This window comes from Chiloscyllium punctatum, chromosome 5 (assembly GCF_047496795.1).
Source record: "Chiloscyllium punctatum isolate Juve2018m chromosome 5, sChiPun1.3, whole genome shotgun sequence".
NCBI classification, from domain to species: Eukaryota; Metazoa; Chordata; class Chondrichthyes; order Orectolobiformes; family Hemiscylliidae; genus Chiloscyllium; species Chiloscyllium punctatum.
The window spans coordinates 56375206-56394088 of NC_092743.1; the positions used below are offsets into that span (position 1 = coordinate 56375206).

General features: G+C 39.8%; 1 protein-coding gene across 4 annotated transcripts in view; it reads left to right on the plus strand.

Moving 5' to 3' along the window:
- The first annotated feature begins 1416 nt into the window (after positions 1-1416).
- myom1b (myomesin 1b) overlaps positions 1417-18883 on the plus strand; it is a 130547-nt gene continuing 113080 nt past the window's right edge. Inside the window, exons 1-2 of one of the 4 annotated variants that reach the window (XM_072570372.1) lie at positions 1417-1781; positions 2608-2793. In XM_072570372.1, the coding sequence (XP_072426473.1) occupies positions 2657-2793 (137 nt within the window). In that variant the 5' untranslated portion in view covers positions 1417-1781; positions 2608-2656. The remainder of the gene's footprint in view (positions 1782-2607; positions 2794-18883) is intronic. The other 3 variants (XM_072570373.1, XM_072570374.1, XM_072570375.1) reach the window with 3 other exon arrangements.

An 18883-nucleotide genomic window follows, 5' to 3' on the forward strand; every position in this document is an offset into this window, starting at 1 on the left:
TACCAGTCTTCATTATCTAGATTTGTTAGCCATTCTCAGAAATGTGTTAACATCATTTGGACATCTACAGTAAATGAGGACTTCAAACACTTATCAGAAATTTATTCCAGACATTGCCATCTTTTGCAAAAAGCAGCTTCTAGCACCTATATTTGTGTAACTTTGTCTTGAGTGCACTCTGCTTACCAATTGAAATGGTTCAAATCCTCATGGTTCAGCACCAATCCTTTTATCATTTTATCAAACACAATCATATCTCCTCAAAGTCAGCACTTAGCAAAATGAAAACTCACAGGTATCTCAGTCTACAGTAACAACTGATGGCCTTAATATTTGATCATCCCTTCTAAAACCTGCAGGCAGTGTGGCAACCAAATTGTATTGATTCAACAAGCCAATATTTGCAAATGTGAGAATAGATCTAAGTTCTAGAATATGGGTTCTAGAATATGAATTAGGAAATGAAATTGAAGGAATGTTAGCAATCTAAAAGAACGACGTGTCTAGTGGGCCTCTTGAGGTGGGGAATAATGGTGTGATTTAAGAGATGCAAATTAGTATAAAGGAGTAGTTTCAAATAGTATAAATGATTTTAGTACAATATGGAAAAAGAAAATGATTAAGTATTCAGATAAGTCTCATGGAGGAATTGAACCCAATAGATATCCCCTCCCTGATAAGATTGTGGGTCTACCTACAGCACACAATGTTCAAGAAGGCCGAAGGGCCTGTTTCCACACTGTAAGTAATCTAAAAAAGGCAACTCACCACTATCTTCTCAAAGACAATTAAGGATGGATAATATTTGTTGGTCTTGTCATGTATACATGTGTACTGGGAACGAAAAAAATAATCTGCACAAGTGACTTGGAGCAGCCAATTATAGAAAGTATACTCGGAATGATCATTGGCTTAAGTATCAAGAAGGAACAAGTATTGGCATAATACATGTCGATATCGAGTCAAGAGGATGAAAAGAAAAAGACAATAACAATATAAGCAAACTTGAAGGATAGTCAGTGCTTAGACTAGTACCTCCTAATCTGCTAATTTGTTTTCAGAAATACACAGAATTTATCATTTTAAATGCATTTAGTCAGGAAGCTGAAGGCAAATCACGTTGAGCCGGAAAGGTTTTTGGTTTAGTAATCTATTAATCGAAGATTTCCAGTTTTGAAATGAACATAAAGTTACATCTGAAATTCACCATTTACTGCTTGCCTGTTATGTTTGTACCATTGTTCCCTCCACAGATGCTTTCTTAACAGTGGATATATTTACACTGCTCATTCGGCCAATGTATGGAGTGAGCCCTATACATTTCAAACCACACCTCCACATATGTACATTTAATCACTAAGGAGGCTCAGGTCCAATTATCGAAAGTCGATCCCGTGATGGGTACGCAGGGTGCCGAATACGAGTGAAATGTATCAGATTTCAGAAGCAACGGGATAAAAGCGATCAGCGAATTGGAACTTTAACTCAAGTATTTGCAAATTCCCATTTCAGTGCATCCGAAAGTCTTTTACCTGCAGCTGAATTACAAACAGTTGGTGATTACTAACTTCGCTTGCTCCGAGTGCTATATTTATCAATCCTCCTGGCCATAAAAGGTCGGGACTCTGGCTTTGAAATTCCACTGACGGGAGACATTATTTTTGTACTGAACCCTGGAGCCGAGTTTGCAGCCTTCTTCCTCCCACTGCCTCCCTCGATTCAATATACGGAGCCTTATCGCCTGCATTTCACCAAAACCCCCAAGAAACATTTGATATTTGGTAAGGGTTCGGTGTTCGTGCATCCGTTTAGCAATAGTGTGTGGTATTTCTGTGATTTAAATGTGAGTTTGATTTAGGAAAAGTGGGGTCCAGTCAACAGCTGACTTGCTGCAGTTCTAAGTGTACTTTCAGCGCGGGGATATATATCAGAAACACTGTGGTAGAGACTGTTATTTGAGGTCGAAAGTCTTTCAAATAAGATAAATGAACATCTTTAGAAAAGGGAATGAACTCAAGAATTTTTTTCACATGAAGAGAACCCAGTTGGCTGCAATTATGTCAGAATTTATTTTGAAATAGAAAATCAAATACAAGAGAATAAAATGTTTTTAGTGCAAAAAAAGTCAGCAGATAAGGCGTGTTATCTGTTAATAGTTACATTGTGATTATTATAAGGGATTATCAGCACGATATCGGATCACTTAAAACTATTAATGGGTAATTCAAATAGATGTCGTTTTATTTCACACAAAGGTTTGCATATGTATTAAAGCATTTCCAAACATGCCGCGGATTTTAAAACGTCCGTATTTCCTATAATTTATCCTTGTAATTAATGAATTATGCAAATGCAATCTTACACATTGTTGAAACATTAGCTGCGGCGTTTTTTTTTTGTTTTGTTTCGGTCATTCGTGGATCAGACCAGAAAAGGTCAGGAAACAGACCGGGCTGACACACACGAGTGCCCGTCCCTATATTTTCGAATGGGCACACTCCTCTCTCTTTATAGCAGCCACCCGCGCTCATTATTGTTTGATCAAGTTAATGGAACAACCTTTTTTGCTCCCTGTCCCTGAATGTTTCTTCATTTGTCTATGAATAGATTTGAAGATTTCGTACAGGCGATAAGTTTGGATTTTACGTGCCCAGCAATGTCCTCGTTGTCTTTACCTTTCTACCAGAAACACCACCGGCACTATGACCGCGATTATCGCAATACACAGCTATCGTCCACTATGCAAGAGTACCGCCAAGAGGAAAAGCGCAGTACTGCAACTCACTCCCACAGGTATCACTGTAGGGGTGCTATACTGCAATCCCAATGCAGTTTGGCCGCCCACGTTTCACAAAGGTTCTTCACAGCTGAAGGCAGCTCATACTGTATTTTAAAATGTGTCAATGTCTAGAGTTCGGGGGCTATTAAATGCATGATTGCCTGTTAGAATTTTATTACCAAACTACTTAAGTGTTTGTCCTGAGGTTTAAATTATAGACAATAGGTGCAGGAGTAGGCCATTCAGCCCTTCGAGCCTGTACCGCCATTCAATATGATCATGGCTGATCATTCCTAATCAGTATCCTGTTCCTGCCTTATCTCCATAACCCTTGATTCCACTATCCTTGAGAGCTCTATCCAACTCTTTCTTAAATGAATCCAGAGACTGGGCATTCACTGCCCTCTGGGGCAGAGCATTCCACACAGCCACCACTCTCTGGGTGAAGAAGTTTCTCCTCATCTCTGTCCTAAATGGTCTACCCTGTATTTTTAAGCTGTGTCCTCTGGTTCGGCACTCACCCATCAGCAGAAACATGTTTCGTGCCTCCAGAGTGTCCAATCCTTTCATAATCTTATGTCTCAATCAGATCCCCTCTGTCGTCTAAACTCAAGGGTACACAAGCCCAGTTGCTTCAGTCTTTCAGTATAAGGTAATCCCGCCATTCCAGGAATTGACCTCGTGAACCTACACTGCACTTCCTCAATAGCCAGAATGTCTTTCCTCAAATTTGGAGACCAGAACTGCACACAGTACTCCAGGTGTGGTCTCACCAGGGCCCTGTACAGCTGCAGAAGCACCTCTTTGCTTCTATACTCAATCCCTCTTGTTATGAAGGCCAGCATGCTATTAGCCGCCTTCACTACCTGCTGTACCTGCATGCTTGCCTTCATTGACTGGTGTACAAGAACACCCAGATCTCTCTGTACTGCTCCTTTACCTAAATTGATTCCATTTAGGTAGTAATCTGCCTTCCTGTTCTTGCCACCGAAGTGGATAACCATACATTTATCCACATTAAACTGCATCTGCCATGCATCTGCCCACTCACCTAACTTGTCCAGGTCACCCTGTAATCTCCTAACATCCTCATCACATTTCACCCTGCCACCCAGCTTTGTATTATCAGCAAACTTGCTAATGTTATTGCTGATACCATCTTCTATATCATGAACATATCGTAAAAAGCTGCGGTCCCAGCACTGATCCCTGTGGTACCCCACTGGTCACTGCCTGACATTCCGAAATGGAGCCATTTATCACTACCCTTTGTTTCCTATCAGCCAACCAATTTTCAATCCAATCTAGTACTTTGCCCCCAATTCCATGCGCCCTAATTTTACTCACTAACCTCCTGTGTGGGACTTTATCAAAAGCTTTCTGAAAGTCCAGGTATACTACATCTACTGGATCTCCCTCGTCCATCTTCAGAATTATATTACAAAGCTCAGGGAACTGTGGCGTTATGCGCAAAATGTTTATTAATGGTCGAAGGTGAAATTTTACAGTACATTCACTATACCTAGTAGGCAGTCCTTTAGAAAACAGTTAATTAATGCAATTATCAATTAATGAAAAATAAACTACCCGACTTGAAGTGTTGCTTAGACATATATATTGCTTCCATTCTTATGTTCAACAGCATTGGTCAGATTGGATTTTGAATTTTTGTGTTGTGATTTTTAAAAAATGTGCAGGAAATCTGAAGGAAAAATGGAAAATGTTTGAAATAGTCAAGAATTTCTCAGGACTTGTAAAGCAAAGGGCAAACCAAACATTTGGGCAGATGATTCTCCATTCACTAAGATCTGGTTCTGAATAACTCCTTTTCAGATTCAGAGAACCTGTACTGTACATCTTCATTTTTTTTTGTTTTGAATCTGTTTTGTGATTGTTTTTTTCTTTGGGTTTGTAATCCTGCAGTGGATTATTATGTTTAAGTTGAGATCATGGTATGCAGCTCCGAAATGCATTCGAGATTTTGTCAGTCATGAGCAACTAATGTTGTCTGGTGAAAGTAACCCAGGAATACTCTAACTATGGTCAACCCTACCTTCTCACTGTAATCCCTTGTCTGCCTTGTTGACTGGATGAAAGGCTTTTGCCTGAAACGTCAATTCTCCTGCGCCTCGGATGCTGCCTGACCTGCTGTGCTTTTCCAGCACCACTTTAATCTTGACTCTAATCTCCAGCATCTGCACTCCTTACTTTTGCCTTGTTGACTGCCAGAGGGAGAAAGAAAAACCCATGCAAACTGGCTCAAATCAGCAAAAACCATCTAGACTTTAGCCTCCCTAAGGCAAACATTAAACACTTGGACAAAGAACTTTTAGGTAGGTCGAGTCAGTAGTTAGAGCTGAAAATGTGTTGCTGGAAAAGCACAGCAGGTCAGGCAGCATCCAAGGAACAGGAGAATTGATGTTTCAGGCATAAGCCCTCATTCCTGAAGAAGGGCTTATGCCCGAAACGTCGATTCTCCTGTTCCTTGGATGCTGCCTGACCTGCTGCGCTTTTCCAGCAACACATTTTCAGCTCTGATCTCCAGCATCTGCAGTCCTCACTTTCTCCTCGAGTCAGTAGTTAGGAAGGCAAATACAATGATGGCATGTATTTTGAGAGGACTTGAACATAAAAGCAGGAATGTACTTCTGAGGCTCTATAAGGCTCTGGAGAGGCCATCTTTGGAGTATTGCGCACAGTTTTGGGTCCCATATCTCAGGAAGGAAATACTGGCCTTGGAGCGTGTTCAGAGGAGATTCATGCGAATGGTCCCGGGAATGAAAACCTTAACAAATGAGGAATGTTTGAGGACTCTGGGTCTTTACTCAATGGAGTTTAGAAGGATGAGGGGGGATATATTTGAAAGTTACAGAAAACTGAAAGGCCTGGACAGAATGGGTGTTGGGAAGATGTTTCCATTGGTAGGAGAGACCAGGACCTGAGGGCACAGCCTCAGAGTAGAGGGAAGACCTTTTTTTAGAATGGAGATAAGAAGAAATGTTTTTAGCCAGAGAGTAGTGAATCAATGGAATTTGCTGCTCCAGAAAGCTGTGGAGGCCAGGTCATTGAGTATATTTAAGATGGAGATAGGTAGGTTCTTCATTGTCAAGGGGATCAAGGGTTACAGGAAGATAGCGGGAGAATGGAGTTGAGAAACCTACCAGTGATGATTTGAATGGTGGAGCAGACTCTATGGCCTAATTTCTGCTCCTATGCCTTATGGCCTTATGATCTCTCTGATAGAACTGGTGATGCACAAACGGCATTTGGCAGAAAGTATGCACCAGACTCTTTTTTTTTTTCCCCCTGCCCCCCAAGAGGGTCTGCAGTCGTGCCTGAAATAGATTAAAAATGCATGTACGTGAATGCAGGGATTGTTGTAAACAGCACTATGGGGCAGATATCCGTGTGACAATATGATATTATGGTGACAATGGAGATCTGGCTCCAAAAAAAAAACAAAGAACTGACTTTTAAATAGCTCTGGATGCAAGGTATTCAGGAAACCTAGGAAATAAAAGAAAGGAAGAAGCCTGTCAATAGCGATTTAAGGAGACCATCTTTTATTTGTTCATGGGACCTCAATGTCACAAGCCAGACCAGCATTCACTGCCCATTCCTAATTGCCCAGAGGACAGTTAAGAGTGAATTACATTACTGTGGGTCTGGAATCACATGTAGGCTAGACCAAGTAAGGCTGATAGATTTCCATCCTTTAAAAGACATCAGTGAACCAGATGGGTTTTAGTGACAATTAATTGTAATTATAAGATTGTCATTGGGTCAGCTTCTTTAATTCCAGATTTTAATTGATTTCAGTCTGTCCTAGTGGAATTCGAACTTAAGACCCTCACAACATTAGCATTGGGCTCAGGATTACTCGTCCACCAAATGTTACCACTACATGATTGCCTTGAGAGAGAGAGAGAGAGAGGATGTCCAAGAGGAATCAGGAACACAATTTACTTAGCTCGCACTCAGGAATAATAGAGATACCATAACACTACAGGATGCATTCTGTAGGCCACAAATTAATGGCAAAGATTTACATGAAAACACTTAGCAAGGAAATTTTAATGAGTTACAAAATGAGGAACTGACAAGATGATGCATCAGTGATGTCACAGGACAAATAATCCAAAGTCTCAAAATAATCTCTTGGAGATATGGACTGAGGATATTGTTTCATACCCCACCATAGCAGGTGGGAATTAAAATTTAACTTACAAATCTGGATGATAAAGCTGGTTTCAGTAATGGTGACCATGACAACTAACACTGATTGTTGTAAAGACAATTATTTGGTATTCTAATGCCCTTAGATAAAGGAAATTTACCATCCTTATTGAGTCTAGTCTACATGTAGACCCAAATTAAGATTGACTCTCGACTACTAGTTGAAAGGGCTTAACAAGCTGTTCAGTTCAAGGGCAAGTGGAGATGGTCAATACATGCTGGCCTGTCTTGTATGTCACCATGCCATTAAAATGGAACTTTAATTTTCCAAATATAATGTTGACTTGGGATAGTATCAGTATGACTATAAGACTGAGAAACAGGAAAAGGAGTAGGCTATTTGACCCCTCGAGTCTGGCAGACCATGGCTGATCATTGCTGATCTAACACTCCTCACTTTCCTGCCTTTTACCTCTAATCCTTAAAGGGCAAAGAAGGATAATATATTTGAAAGTGTGCTCAGGAAAATTTTCTAGATTACTATGTTTCTAGCTCACCCGGAAGGGAGAAATTGCTGGATTTAGTTCTGGGGAACAAAATCGTTGAAGTGAATCAGGAGGGAAACATTTTGGGTAAGGTGGTTGTTATATCAAAAGCTTTAGATATTAGATATGGAAAATGCCAAATGGTAGTATTCAGAGTACATCCAATTAATTGGGTGAGGGTCAGTTACATAAAAGGGATGTAAACATTTTGCATGGCACATAAATACTGAAAGATATGTAAAAGAAGCAGTCAGATAGATTAGGAGTAAAAAGGAGATTTGTACATGGCTGAGCTACTAAATGAGTACCTTGCATTTGCCTTTAAAAAGGCAAAAGATGTTGTCAATATCATAGTCAAAGAAGAAGCAATTGAAATATGAATGGGCTAAAACTGGGTAAAGAGATACTCATAAGGCTGGCTATACTTTAAGATAATAGGCTGAATTATACTAGAAATCACCTAAGTATCAATTCTAGTCAGTTTCAGGGATGGTTTATTTCTACAGGCCCTAGTAAGTTTTCATGTTAAATCTTGCCGAACTTTCCACATTACCAATGCACTATTCCCCAGTGACTCCTTGTTCATCAGTTTCTCCCGTTTATCACAATTGGAAATATTGGCCACAGCTAAGAACCTCCTGGGATTGCTGGCACCGGCAGTATCTTTAAAGCCTAACTGTCTCACTGTTCAACATGTAGAAAATGAAAGTTATGCTTTTAATGGCAGGCAGCTCCTTGCTGGCCTTCTCAATCGATTCTTCTAATTTTCTCACCAATGCCCAAATCATTTCAGAGCTGGGAGGATTCTGCATCAATTAGTCCCAGGACCAGACCATATGCACCTAAAGATGTTGGGGAAAGTAACAGTCAAAATTGTGAAAACACCATCTGGAGCTATTCCATCCTCCTTTAGGGTGGTGCAAAGGGCCTGGAGGATTGCAAATGTCGTATTCTTCTTCAAAAATGCATGAAGATTAACTCAGGAACTAAAGGCCAGTTAGTTCAGCCTCTGTGGGGGAAAGGTTTTAAAGATAATCCAGGAAAAAAATTAACATTCACTTGAACAAATGTGGACTAATTAAGGAAAACCAATATGAATTTATTAAAGGAAAATTTTGATTAAGTAACATGGTTGAGGTTTAGGATGGGAGGATTAATGAGAGTAATGCCATTGTTGTGGCGAGCATAGACTTCCAAAGAATGATATGCTCTAACTTTTTTTTCTGCTAACTTTAGAGCATATCTATCACATAATTACAGCAATTTGTCAACATGTTCAAGTCTTTCAAATGTTGAGTCTCTTGATATTATCATGGCGCATCTTCTGCAGAAGGGGGTAACTGACAACAACCTCTTCTGCATTTAACTATGTGGCAACTTCCTGTGATAACATATATGTGGTTACATCCAGAAATCAGTAAGTTATTGCCTGTTTAACTAATTTTAGTCTTTCACATGATATGGACATTGCTGGCTAGGCCCACGTTTCTTGCTAATCACCAATTGCCCTTAAGAAGATGGTGGTGAGCTGCCCCTTTGAACCTTTGCAGTCGATAGTGCAGGTACACTCACAGTTCAGTTTGGAAGGGAGTTCCTAGATTTTAACCCCAGGATACTGAAGTGTTATATAATTCCAAAAGGATGGTGTGTGACTTGGCAGAGATCTTGTTTAGGTGGTAAACATCACAGGTTTTCAAGAGAGAATGTCTTGGTAAGTTGTTACATTGTAGCCTGTACATGGCACACGTTCTGCCACTGTTTTTCAGGAGTGGAAAAAAATGAATGTTTAAGATGATGGAGTACCAATCTAGTGGATTGTTTTGCCCTGCAAGTTGTCAAACTTCTTGAGTATTGTCGGAGTTATACACATCCATCTGTTTGCCTCAGAATTCTCATCCTTTGACCTGCTCTTGTAGCCACTGTTTTCATATGGTGAGTCCAGTTCAGTTTCTAGTCTGCAGTTACCATTGGCTATTAATTCTGAGGGATTTTAATATTGATTTATGCCATTGAGTGTTGAAATGAGATTGTTGGAGATGGTTATTACCTGGCACTTTGTGTTGTGAATGTTGTTTACTACTTATCAACGTATGGCTGAATATTGTCTAGTTCTTGCTACATATCATCTTTTATTAACAGTGAGTGCTCTGTATCCTGATGTTGTTTCCACAGCAATATCTAGCTCATTGCTTAAGTATGAATAATATCAATAATTCTTTTTGCTTTAAACAAAATTTCCTGAAAAATCCAATGTTTGTCTATGTCAGCCACTTTGAATGGCCAGGCAAACAAAGTCATAACTGTACCAGTTAGTTGAATAATTAAGTCTATTATCTAAACTATGTGCAGTGCAAGAACAATATTATGAACTCTTACTTCTGGAATAGATCTTTACTTTTGAAGAATGCAAATTAAGAATCCTTATAAACCCAATTCCATAATTTGCTGTTTATTAATTTTGCTCCTGATATTTGAAGTTCCATGTGGTAGCTCCAGGCTGTACAATTACTTTTCAGATATAAAAAGTGTTGTCAAAATCCGATTCTGTGATATGCAAATACCATTGCCTTGATAATAGATATACTTAATTTGTTACCAATGTTCTGCAAAGCAACTTTCATCTTCTTGAATCTAGAGTTAACAATTTGAATGAAGAATTATGTAATGGTCACAATCAATTTGTCTCCTATTAACATAAAGGAATTTGCACAGCTCTTTCACAATAAAAATGAACTTGGGTTAGAAATTACATTGGAGCTGTGCCTATTAATTGGTCACAGTATCATAGAAATCACATTTATGTGTGTTGATGGACTTTCTGCGAATTTAAATGGCAGAGCATGAGCTGCTCTGAGGAAATTTCTGGTTGAGGACAGAGATGGAACAATTTTATAAATCTGTGCTGCCAGCAAGAAGGCTTGTCATCCAGGAGTACGTGTCAGGAACATGGGTACATACTGTCCAGAATGTTGGTTGGCTGAATTTCAAGATCATTCAAGTGAATACCTGATATGCTTTGCTGGTGAGCATGGATTCCTACTGCCATCAAGGCTCTAATCGCAATCTTTCAAACCTCCCTGGATATGGGAGTGATGCCAGATGATTGGAGGACTGTAAATGTTACACCTAGTTTTAACGTGGGAGAAAGAGTGAGAAAGCAGGGAACTATCAAGCAGTCAGCATAACATCAACAGTGGAAAATATCTCTGCTAATAATCCAAGACAATTGCTATTTGGAAGAACGTAGATTCAGAAGTAACAGTAACCATGGGTTTCTCAAAGACAATTGTGAACTATTAATTGATTTCATCAAGTTCTTTGAAACAACAGAGAAGGTTGATCAAGATTTTATAATTGATGATGTAGATATGAATTTTAAGGTGTTCCATGATCTATGAAATTATAGACTTGCCAGTGAAATGAAAGCCCACTAGATTAAAGCAATAATTGAAGCATGAATGCAAATTCTGTCAAAAGACAGAAACCAGAGTGATGCTGAAGCAATTTTTTGACTTCATATATGTTGATATTCTCTAGGGGTTTGTTTCACTTTTTGATGCATGTTCGAGATCATTGAGTTGTACAACACAGAAACAGACCCTTCAGATAAACATGTCAATGCTGACCAGATTTCCTAAATTAATCTAATCCATTTGCTAGCATTTGGCCTATATCTTTCTAAATCCTTCTAATTCATGTACCCATTCAGATACTTTTTTAACTGGTGTAATTGTACCAGCTTTGGAGATAGGGGACAGCAGATGCTGGAAAGTCAGAGATGATAAAATATGGAACTGTAAAAAAAATACAGCAGATCAAGCTGCATCAGAAGAGCAGGACAGTCAACACTTCAGACAGGATCCTTCATCAGGATGAAAGGTTCTGCCTGAAACGTCAACTCTCCTGCTTTTTTGATCTGCTGTGCTTTCTCCAGCTGCACATTTTATTGGCTCTACCAGCCTCTACCACTTCCTCCGTTTCTGCCCAGGACTTGGTATACAGGGAATAGTTTCAAAATTTGCAGAAGATGCAAAGCTTTAAAATGTAGTGAACAGGTGGATAAATGAGGATAGTAGCAGATTTTAGGAAGACATGGGTCAACAAACAAATATTTGACAAGAAACTTTAATGCAGAGAACTGTGAACTAATTTATCTTGGGGGGGGGGGGGGGAAATAAGGAGCAAAGTATAAACAAAATGATAATATTACAGGTCATGGAGCTGCGCACCCACAAATATTTGACTATGGAAGATAAATTAATAATGTTGTCAAAAAGGTGGCATGGTGGCTCGGTGGTTAGCACTGCTGCTTCACAATGACCAGGACCTTGAGTTCGATTCTAGCCCGGGGCGGAGTTTGTCTGTGTGGAGTTTGAACATTCTCCCCGTTTTCTGTATGGGTTTCCTCCCACAATCCACAAATGTGTAGGTTAGGTGAATTGGCCATGCTAAATTGCCCATAGAATTCAGGAATGTGGGGATTAGGGGTAAATGTGGAGTAATAGGGTAGGGAAATGTGTCTGGGTGAGTTAGTCTTTGGATTTTAGAGTTCTGAGTGTGGAAACAGGCCCTTTGGCCGAACAAGTCCACACCGACCCTCTGAAGAACAACCCATTCCCCTACATTTACCCCTTCACCTAACACTACAGGTGACTTAGGATGGCCAATTCACCTAACCTGCACATTTTTGGACTGTGGGAGGAAACCAGAGCACCTGGAGGAAACCCACGCTCAGGGAGAAAGGCAACTATCTGTGTGGAGTTTGCACAGAGGTGGGAATTGAACCCAGGTCTCTGACGCTGTGAGGCAGCAGTGCTAACCACTGTGCTGCCCAGGGTTGGTGTGGACTTGTTGGACCAAAGGGCCTGTTTCCCCACTGTAGGAATTCCATGATCCAGAGAGGTTATGGTAAATCTGGTTAGATCTCAGCTAGAATATTGTGTCAAATTGTGAGCAGCACATTTTAGAATGGATACCAAGGACCGAGACACCGGTCAGATGCGACCTTCCAGAATGATACCAACCATCAGGGACTTCTCTCATGTGGAGAGACAAGAGATACTGAGATGGTTCCCTTCCAGCAATGAAGGCTATGGAAAGACTTAATAAAAAGGTATTCAAAATTGTGAGGGGTTTTGATTGAGTACCTAGTGAAACTGATTCCTCTGGCAGGGAGATCAGTAACCATAGGATAAGTATGTACAATGTGGCATGATGGCTCGGTGGTTAGCACTGCTGCCTCATAATGCCAGGGACCTGGCTTTGATTCCAGCCTCTGGTGATTTGTGTGGAGTTTGCACAATCTCCCTGTGTCTGAGTGGATTTCTGCCGGGTGTTGCAATTTCCTCCCACAGTTCAAAGACATGCAATTTTGGTAGATTGACCAAGCTAAATTGTCTGCAGGTTAGATGGATTAGTCATAGGAAATGCAGGATTACAGGGATAGAGTAGGGGGTTGGAGCTGCATCAGGGTGGGATGCTGTTAAGAATGCAGATTCAACAGGCCAAATGATCTCTTTCTGCACTGTAGGGATGCTATGTAAATTAATTAGCAAAGCGAATCCAGGGTGGAGATGAGGAACAACTGTTTTATTCAGTAAATTGTGATGTGGAATGCATTGCCAAAAAGTTATGTAGGTAATTTAAACACTATGGTTGACAAATTTGAACGTTTAGAAAAGGAAATATTTGCAGGATTAGGTGAAAAGAGCAGGTATTGAAGAACATGCTTCCGCTTCCTTCTGTGCTGGATAATTCTGATTGTTCTACTAAATGGGCATTGGATAGGCATATGGAGGATAGTGGGCTACTGTAGGTTAGGTGGGCTTGGATCGGCGCAACATCGAGGGCCAAAGGGCCTGTATTCTTCTATGTTCTATAAAGCTGATCATATTCTAATTTTGTTGTTGATACAGACTTATACTTAAGAACATAAAAATACAACTGTCAATATTTGGATTTTTACATTTAATTTTCAGGAATTTTAGTCTCAACATTAGAAGCAACTTTTTTTGTTTACAATTTAAAACTCAATTATGAAGGATATGGAATAATACTCAACATAATTGCATTGTATAAAATATTTGTCAGTCACACCTCCTTTCATCAGGACTGAAATGGCAGGTTTGTGGTAATATCACTACTAGTAATGCAGAATCTTGGGTTAATGTTCTGGGGTCATGGATTTGAATCCCACCATGGCAGCTGGTGAAATTGAGTTCAACAGAATGGTGACTATTCAACCAACTTTTGAAAAAGCATCTGATTTACTGTTCTCTTTTAGAGAACGAAATCCTCCATCCATACCTGGTTTAATCTCCATGTGACTCTACACCCACAGCAATGTGGTTGATTGTTATCTTCTCTCTGGGAAGTGAGAGAAAGGCAAAATATTGACTTAGTCCTCCAGGGTCACATCCCATGAATGCATTAAAATACTATGTTATCATGTGTGCTTGCAAACATTTGCAGAAAAGAAATTTCAGTTGGTTTCCTGGGGAAAATGCAGGAGAAAAAAATCAATGAACGTTATGCTAAAAATCATATCTTGGTGCACTTTGTCAACTGATTCATAATTAATTCCTGTTTGCATACATACATTTGAAAGTTGCTGTGTTCCACTTCAAGTCCCATTAAATGGACAGTGGTAGCAGAACTATCTGGTGGTAATAAAATAAGGATAGCATACATAACTTTAAAATGGGAATTAGCCAAAGTCTAATATTTCAAAGATCTTGCTGAAAGCTACATTTGATCTTGATTCAAGATAAAAATTGTTATGAAAAATTTGATGTGTATCCTTGGGAGAGTTAGAATGTGCATTTTATGATCTCACATGACCAGTTCCAGTGACTAAAGGATTATTTTATCACCAATCAAGATATCTGCTGACTAATCTCACTTTGAAGTCTTTGGCAATGACCAAACCGCCATTGGCTTTGGTAGTGTGCTAGCACTAGATCTAATACCACATCCAAAATATCAATGGGAAATGTATTTTCTTTTGATTTCTAATTGAAGAGATTCTGTATTGATGTACAATTAGAGGAACGGCAGCTTATACCTTTAAATGAAATAATTCTCCTTTTTTATTAAGAAATGAGGCAGAAATTTGATTGAAGCAAATTCTTGTAGGCCATAACTGCTGTCATTAAAAATTAGGTGCATTTAGGGCTGTAAACTCTGGTTGGACATGTGATGGGAGAACTCCCACTTTCAAATGCCTATCCGGAGACATTTGTTCCTGTTTTCCAATGTACATAATAACAAATCTCCATATTTTGAAGCATTTTGTGTGTCCCAGTTTTGACCTTTGAAAGTATGATCACCCAACTGTTGTTGACTTTCAAATGTGGACAGATCACACTCTACGACAATGTTATTTATTGAAAAAAAAACACAACTCCAGGAGAGCTTTTCATACATATTATTTTATCAGCTGATCAACACAGCTCCAGCTATTATATCAAATGCTAACTTTCATTACTTCCTGTGATTAATAAGTTTTCTATAAATAAACTGCATGTTCTACAATGCAATGTTACAGCAGTTAATAAAACTTGCATATTTGCAAATAATGTTTTGAAACAAGTGTTTTTTTTCTGATTCTTCAATTTTCTTTCCTCCTTACTTGAATTTGATGGCTTGTACTGGATAACAGGCCAGAAGGTGACCATTCCTTTTGTGATTCAAGGAGTCAAAGGAGATCAGGCCCATCTCAAGCAATCCAGATATTGTGTCAGCCAACATTAGCTTCAAGCACAGGCCAAAAGAAAGGTTAATGGGTGATTTAAAGGTTAAAGGAGTGATTGAGGAAAGAAAGCCCATTTTCACACAAACATTCATAGAAATGTGGAACTCTCCACAAAAATCTCCTCAGATGGATTGTAGAGCAATTGGGGTTTTCAAGACTGGAGGTGAAGACTTTACCGGTTAGGCATACCAACAGATATTTCAAATTTCCAATGTTAAGAGGTGATTAAAAGTAGGGAAGAGGAAATTATCTGTAAATGTTTTGTATGTATGGACTTGCAGAAGTCATTTGATAAAGTTACTTATTAAAAAAAACTTGAAGCTAATGGAATTGAAGACAAAATCAGTGGTATTACAAAGTAATCTGTGCTTGAGCCTCAAAACATGCTCCCTATTTAATGTAGACAGGCAGAGGCTGGAAGAACACAGCAAGCCAGGTAACATCAGGAAGTGGAGAAGTCAACATATTGGGTGTAATCCTTATTTAAAACTCATGAAGAACTAATATCTAAGTTTTCTGATGATGCAAAGATATATTTGGCAGTTTGAAGCTATGTAAATGGAAGCATGAAATTATAGAGAAGAATCCCAAGGACAAGCCCAAGAACTATAGACCAGTGAGCCGGATGTCGGTGGTGGGCAAGGTGTTGGAGGGAATCCTGAGGGACAGGATGTACATGTATTTGAAAAGGCAAGGATGGATTAGGGATAGTCAACATGGCTTTGTGCGTGGGAAATCATGTCTCTCAAACTTGATTGAGTTTTTTTGAAGACGTAACAAAGAAGATTGAGGGCAGAGCAGTAGATGTGATCTATATGGACTTCAGTAAGGCATTCAACAAAGTTCCCCACGGGAGACTGATTGATTAGCAAGGTTAGATCTCATGAATACAGGGAGAACTAGCCATTTGGATACAGAACTGGCTCAAAAGGTAGAAGACAGTAGGTGGTGGTAGAGGGTTGTTTTTCAGACTGGAGGCCTGTGACCAGTGGTGTGCTACAAGAATCAGTGTTGGTTCCTCTACTTTGTCATTTACATAAATGATTTGGATGCAAGCATAAGAGGTACAATTAGTACATTTGCAGCTGACACCAAAATTGTAGTGGACAGCAAAGAAGATTACCTCAGATTACAACAGGATCTTGACCAGATGGGCCAATGGGCTGAGATGTGGCAGATGGAGTTTAATTCAGATAAATGCAAGGTACTGCATTTTGGGAAAGCAAATCTTAGGACATATACACTTTATGGTCAGGTCCCAGAGAGTGTTGCTGAACAAGGAGACCTTGGAGTGCAGGTTCATAGCTCCTTTGAAAGTGGAGTCACTGGTAGATAGGATAGTGAAGAAGGCGTTTGGTATGCTTTCCTTTATTGGTCAGAGTATTGAGTACAGGAGTTGGGAGGTCATGTTGTGGCTGTACAGGATATTGGTTAGGCCACTGTTGGAATATTGTGTGCAATTCTGGTCTCCTTCCTATTGGAAAGATGATATTGTGAAAATTGAAAGGGTTCAGAAAAGATTAAGGATGTGAGCTATAACGAGAGGCTGAACAGGCTGGGGCTGTTTTCCCTGGAGTGGAGGCGGAGGAGTGACCTTAGAGGTATACAAAATTATGGATTGGATAAATAGGCCAAGTCTTTTCCCTGGGGTGGGGGAATCCAGAACTAGAGGGCATAGGTTTAGGGTGAGAGGGGAAGATCTAAAAGAGACCTAAGGGGCAACTTTTTCCTCACAGAGGGTGGCACATGTATGGAATGAGCTGCCACAGGCAGGGGTGGATGCTGGTACAATTGCAACATTTAAAAAAGGCATTTGGATGGGTATATGAATAGGAAGGGTTTGGAGGGATATGGGTCGGGATATCCGGTTGGCGTGAACGAATTGGACTGAAGGGTCTGTTTCCATGTTGTACATGTAATAGTAACAACCAAATTTGCATGCAGGTAAAGAGAGTCTATTTATTTTGAAGTTAAGAAGGATAGATCAGAATAGCAAATGACAAAACAGCTACAGATGAAGGTTTGAAAAGACGTTGTTCATGTATGTAGATCATAAAGATGTAATGAGCAAAATACTGTGGATACTGCAACCATGTATGGATTTGTAACTTTTGAAGGGAAATTTGAATTTAGAGTAAATGACTGAAAGGGCACACAATGTTTCAAGTTTTTGATACTTTTCCTGTAACAAAAACTAAAGCAACTAAACACTGTTTAGTGAACAACTCCTACTAAGTTGCAAAAGAAAAACCATTCAGAATAAACAAAATACTTGCCCCTTAAATAGATTCTGCTCAGCACCAAGCCACCAATTGTCAAAAAGTTCCAACCTTTCAACATTTAGGTGTACTTCACAGATGGATTCAATCCAGAAAAAGCCAAATTGGAAATTATCTTTGACATGGGTCTAAAACCTAAAAATCAAATAGGACTAAAGTAGAAGTTCCATTCACAAAGTCAGAGTACCTCCGATGGAATTATACTGTCAATTAGTCATTCTCGTAGAAGAGGATGAGACAAATACACTCAGTGAACAAGATTAATTAGTTTAATAAAATTTATTCATAGGTTACATTATATTGATAGGTGGAAGTGGGTACTGCAGATGCTGGAGATTAAAGAAGAGATTAGAGTGGTGCTGGAAAAGCACAGCAGGTCAGGCAGCATCCAAAGGAGCAGGGAAAAAAAAGTTTTGGGCAAAAGCCCTTCATCAGGAATGAAGCTCCATCCAGAGGCTCCCAGCCTCATACCTGATGAAGGGCTTTTGCCCAAAACTTCAAATTTTCCTGCTCCTTGGTTGTTGCCTGACTTGCTGTGCTTTTTCAGCACCACTAATTGCCATTATATTGATGGTAACCTGAGTAGTAGGCAAGACTGTATCCAACCATAACTACTGAAGTGAAAACAATAAATGGTGGAGTTCAGAGCAGCAGTATCCATGGGGAGAGAGCAAGCTAACATGGAGTCTAGATGACTCTTCAGACAAGTTGTGAAGTATGAAAGGCACAACATTTATGCTATAGTGGGGGAGGGGGGGTGAGGAGAGGAGAAGGAGGAGTGGTGGAGGTATTAGAGTTTAGAGTGCTGCGGGAGAAAAGATGTTGACAGTTCAGATTGAGCGAGTGATCGGAATGTGAGAATGGTAGAACAATGGTATGTCTAACTGCCACATTGGCAAGAACAGACAGTCCTACTGGGGTTGGGGGGGGGGGAGGGGAATGTAACAAGTAAAGCCGAAAGAATGGGAAGGAATGGGACTTGGTTCACAATTTGCAGGTGCTGAACTCAGTATTAAGTTCAGAAGGCTGTTAGGTGCAGAGTCTGAAGAGGAGATGTTGTTCCTTCAGTTTGTGCTGTGACTTACTGGAGCACTGCAGCATACCAAGGACAGACACGTGGGCATGTGAGTAGGACTATCCAGAAGCTCCAACCAGTGCCATATTTTATCAGAGTATGAAGCTCGGCACATGGATGAACCCTTTTGAATCCATTCGCTTTTCCAACAGCACTCTTCAGGAATGAGTCCAAAAGTTATTCTTAGCTCTTTTCCCTTTGGAAAACTTCTAATCCCCAAACTATCTCATATTCTGGGATCCATGGTGATGTCACCCCATAGTCAAAGCTTGACAA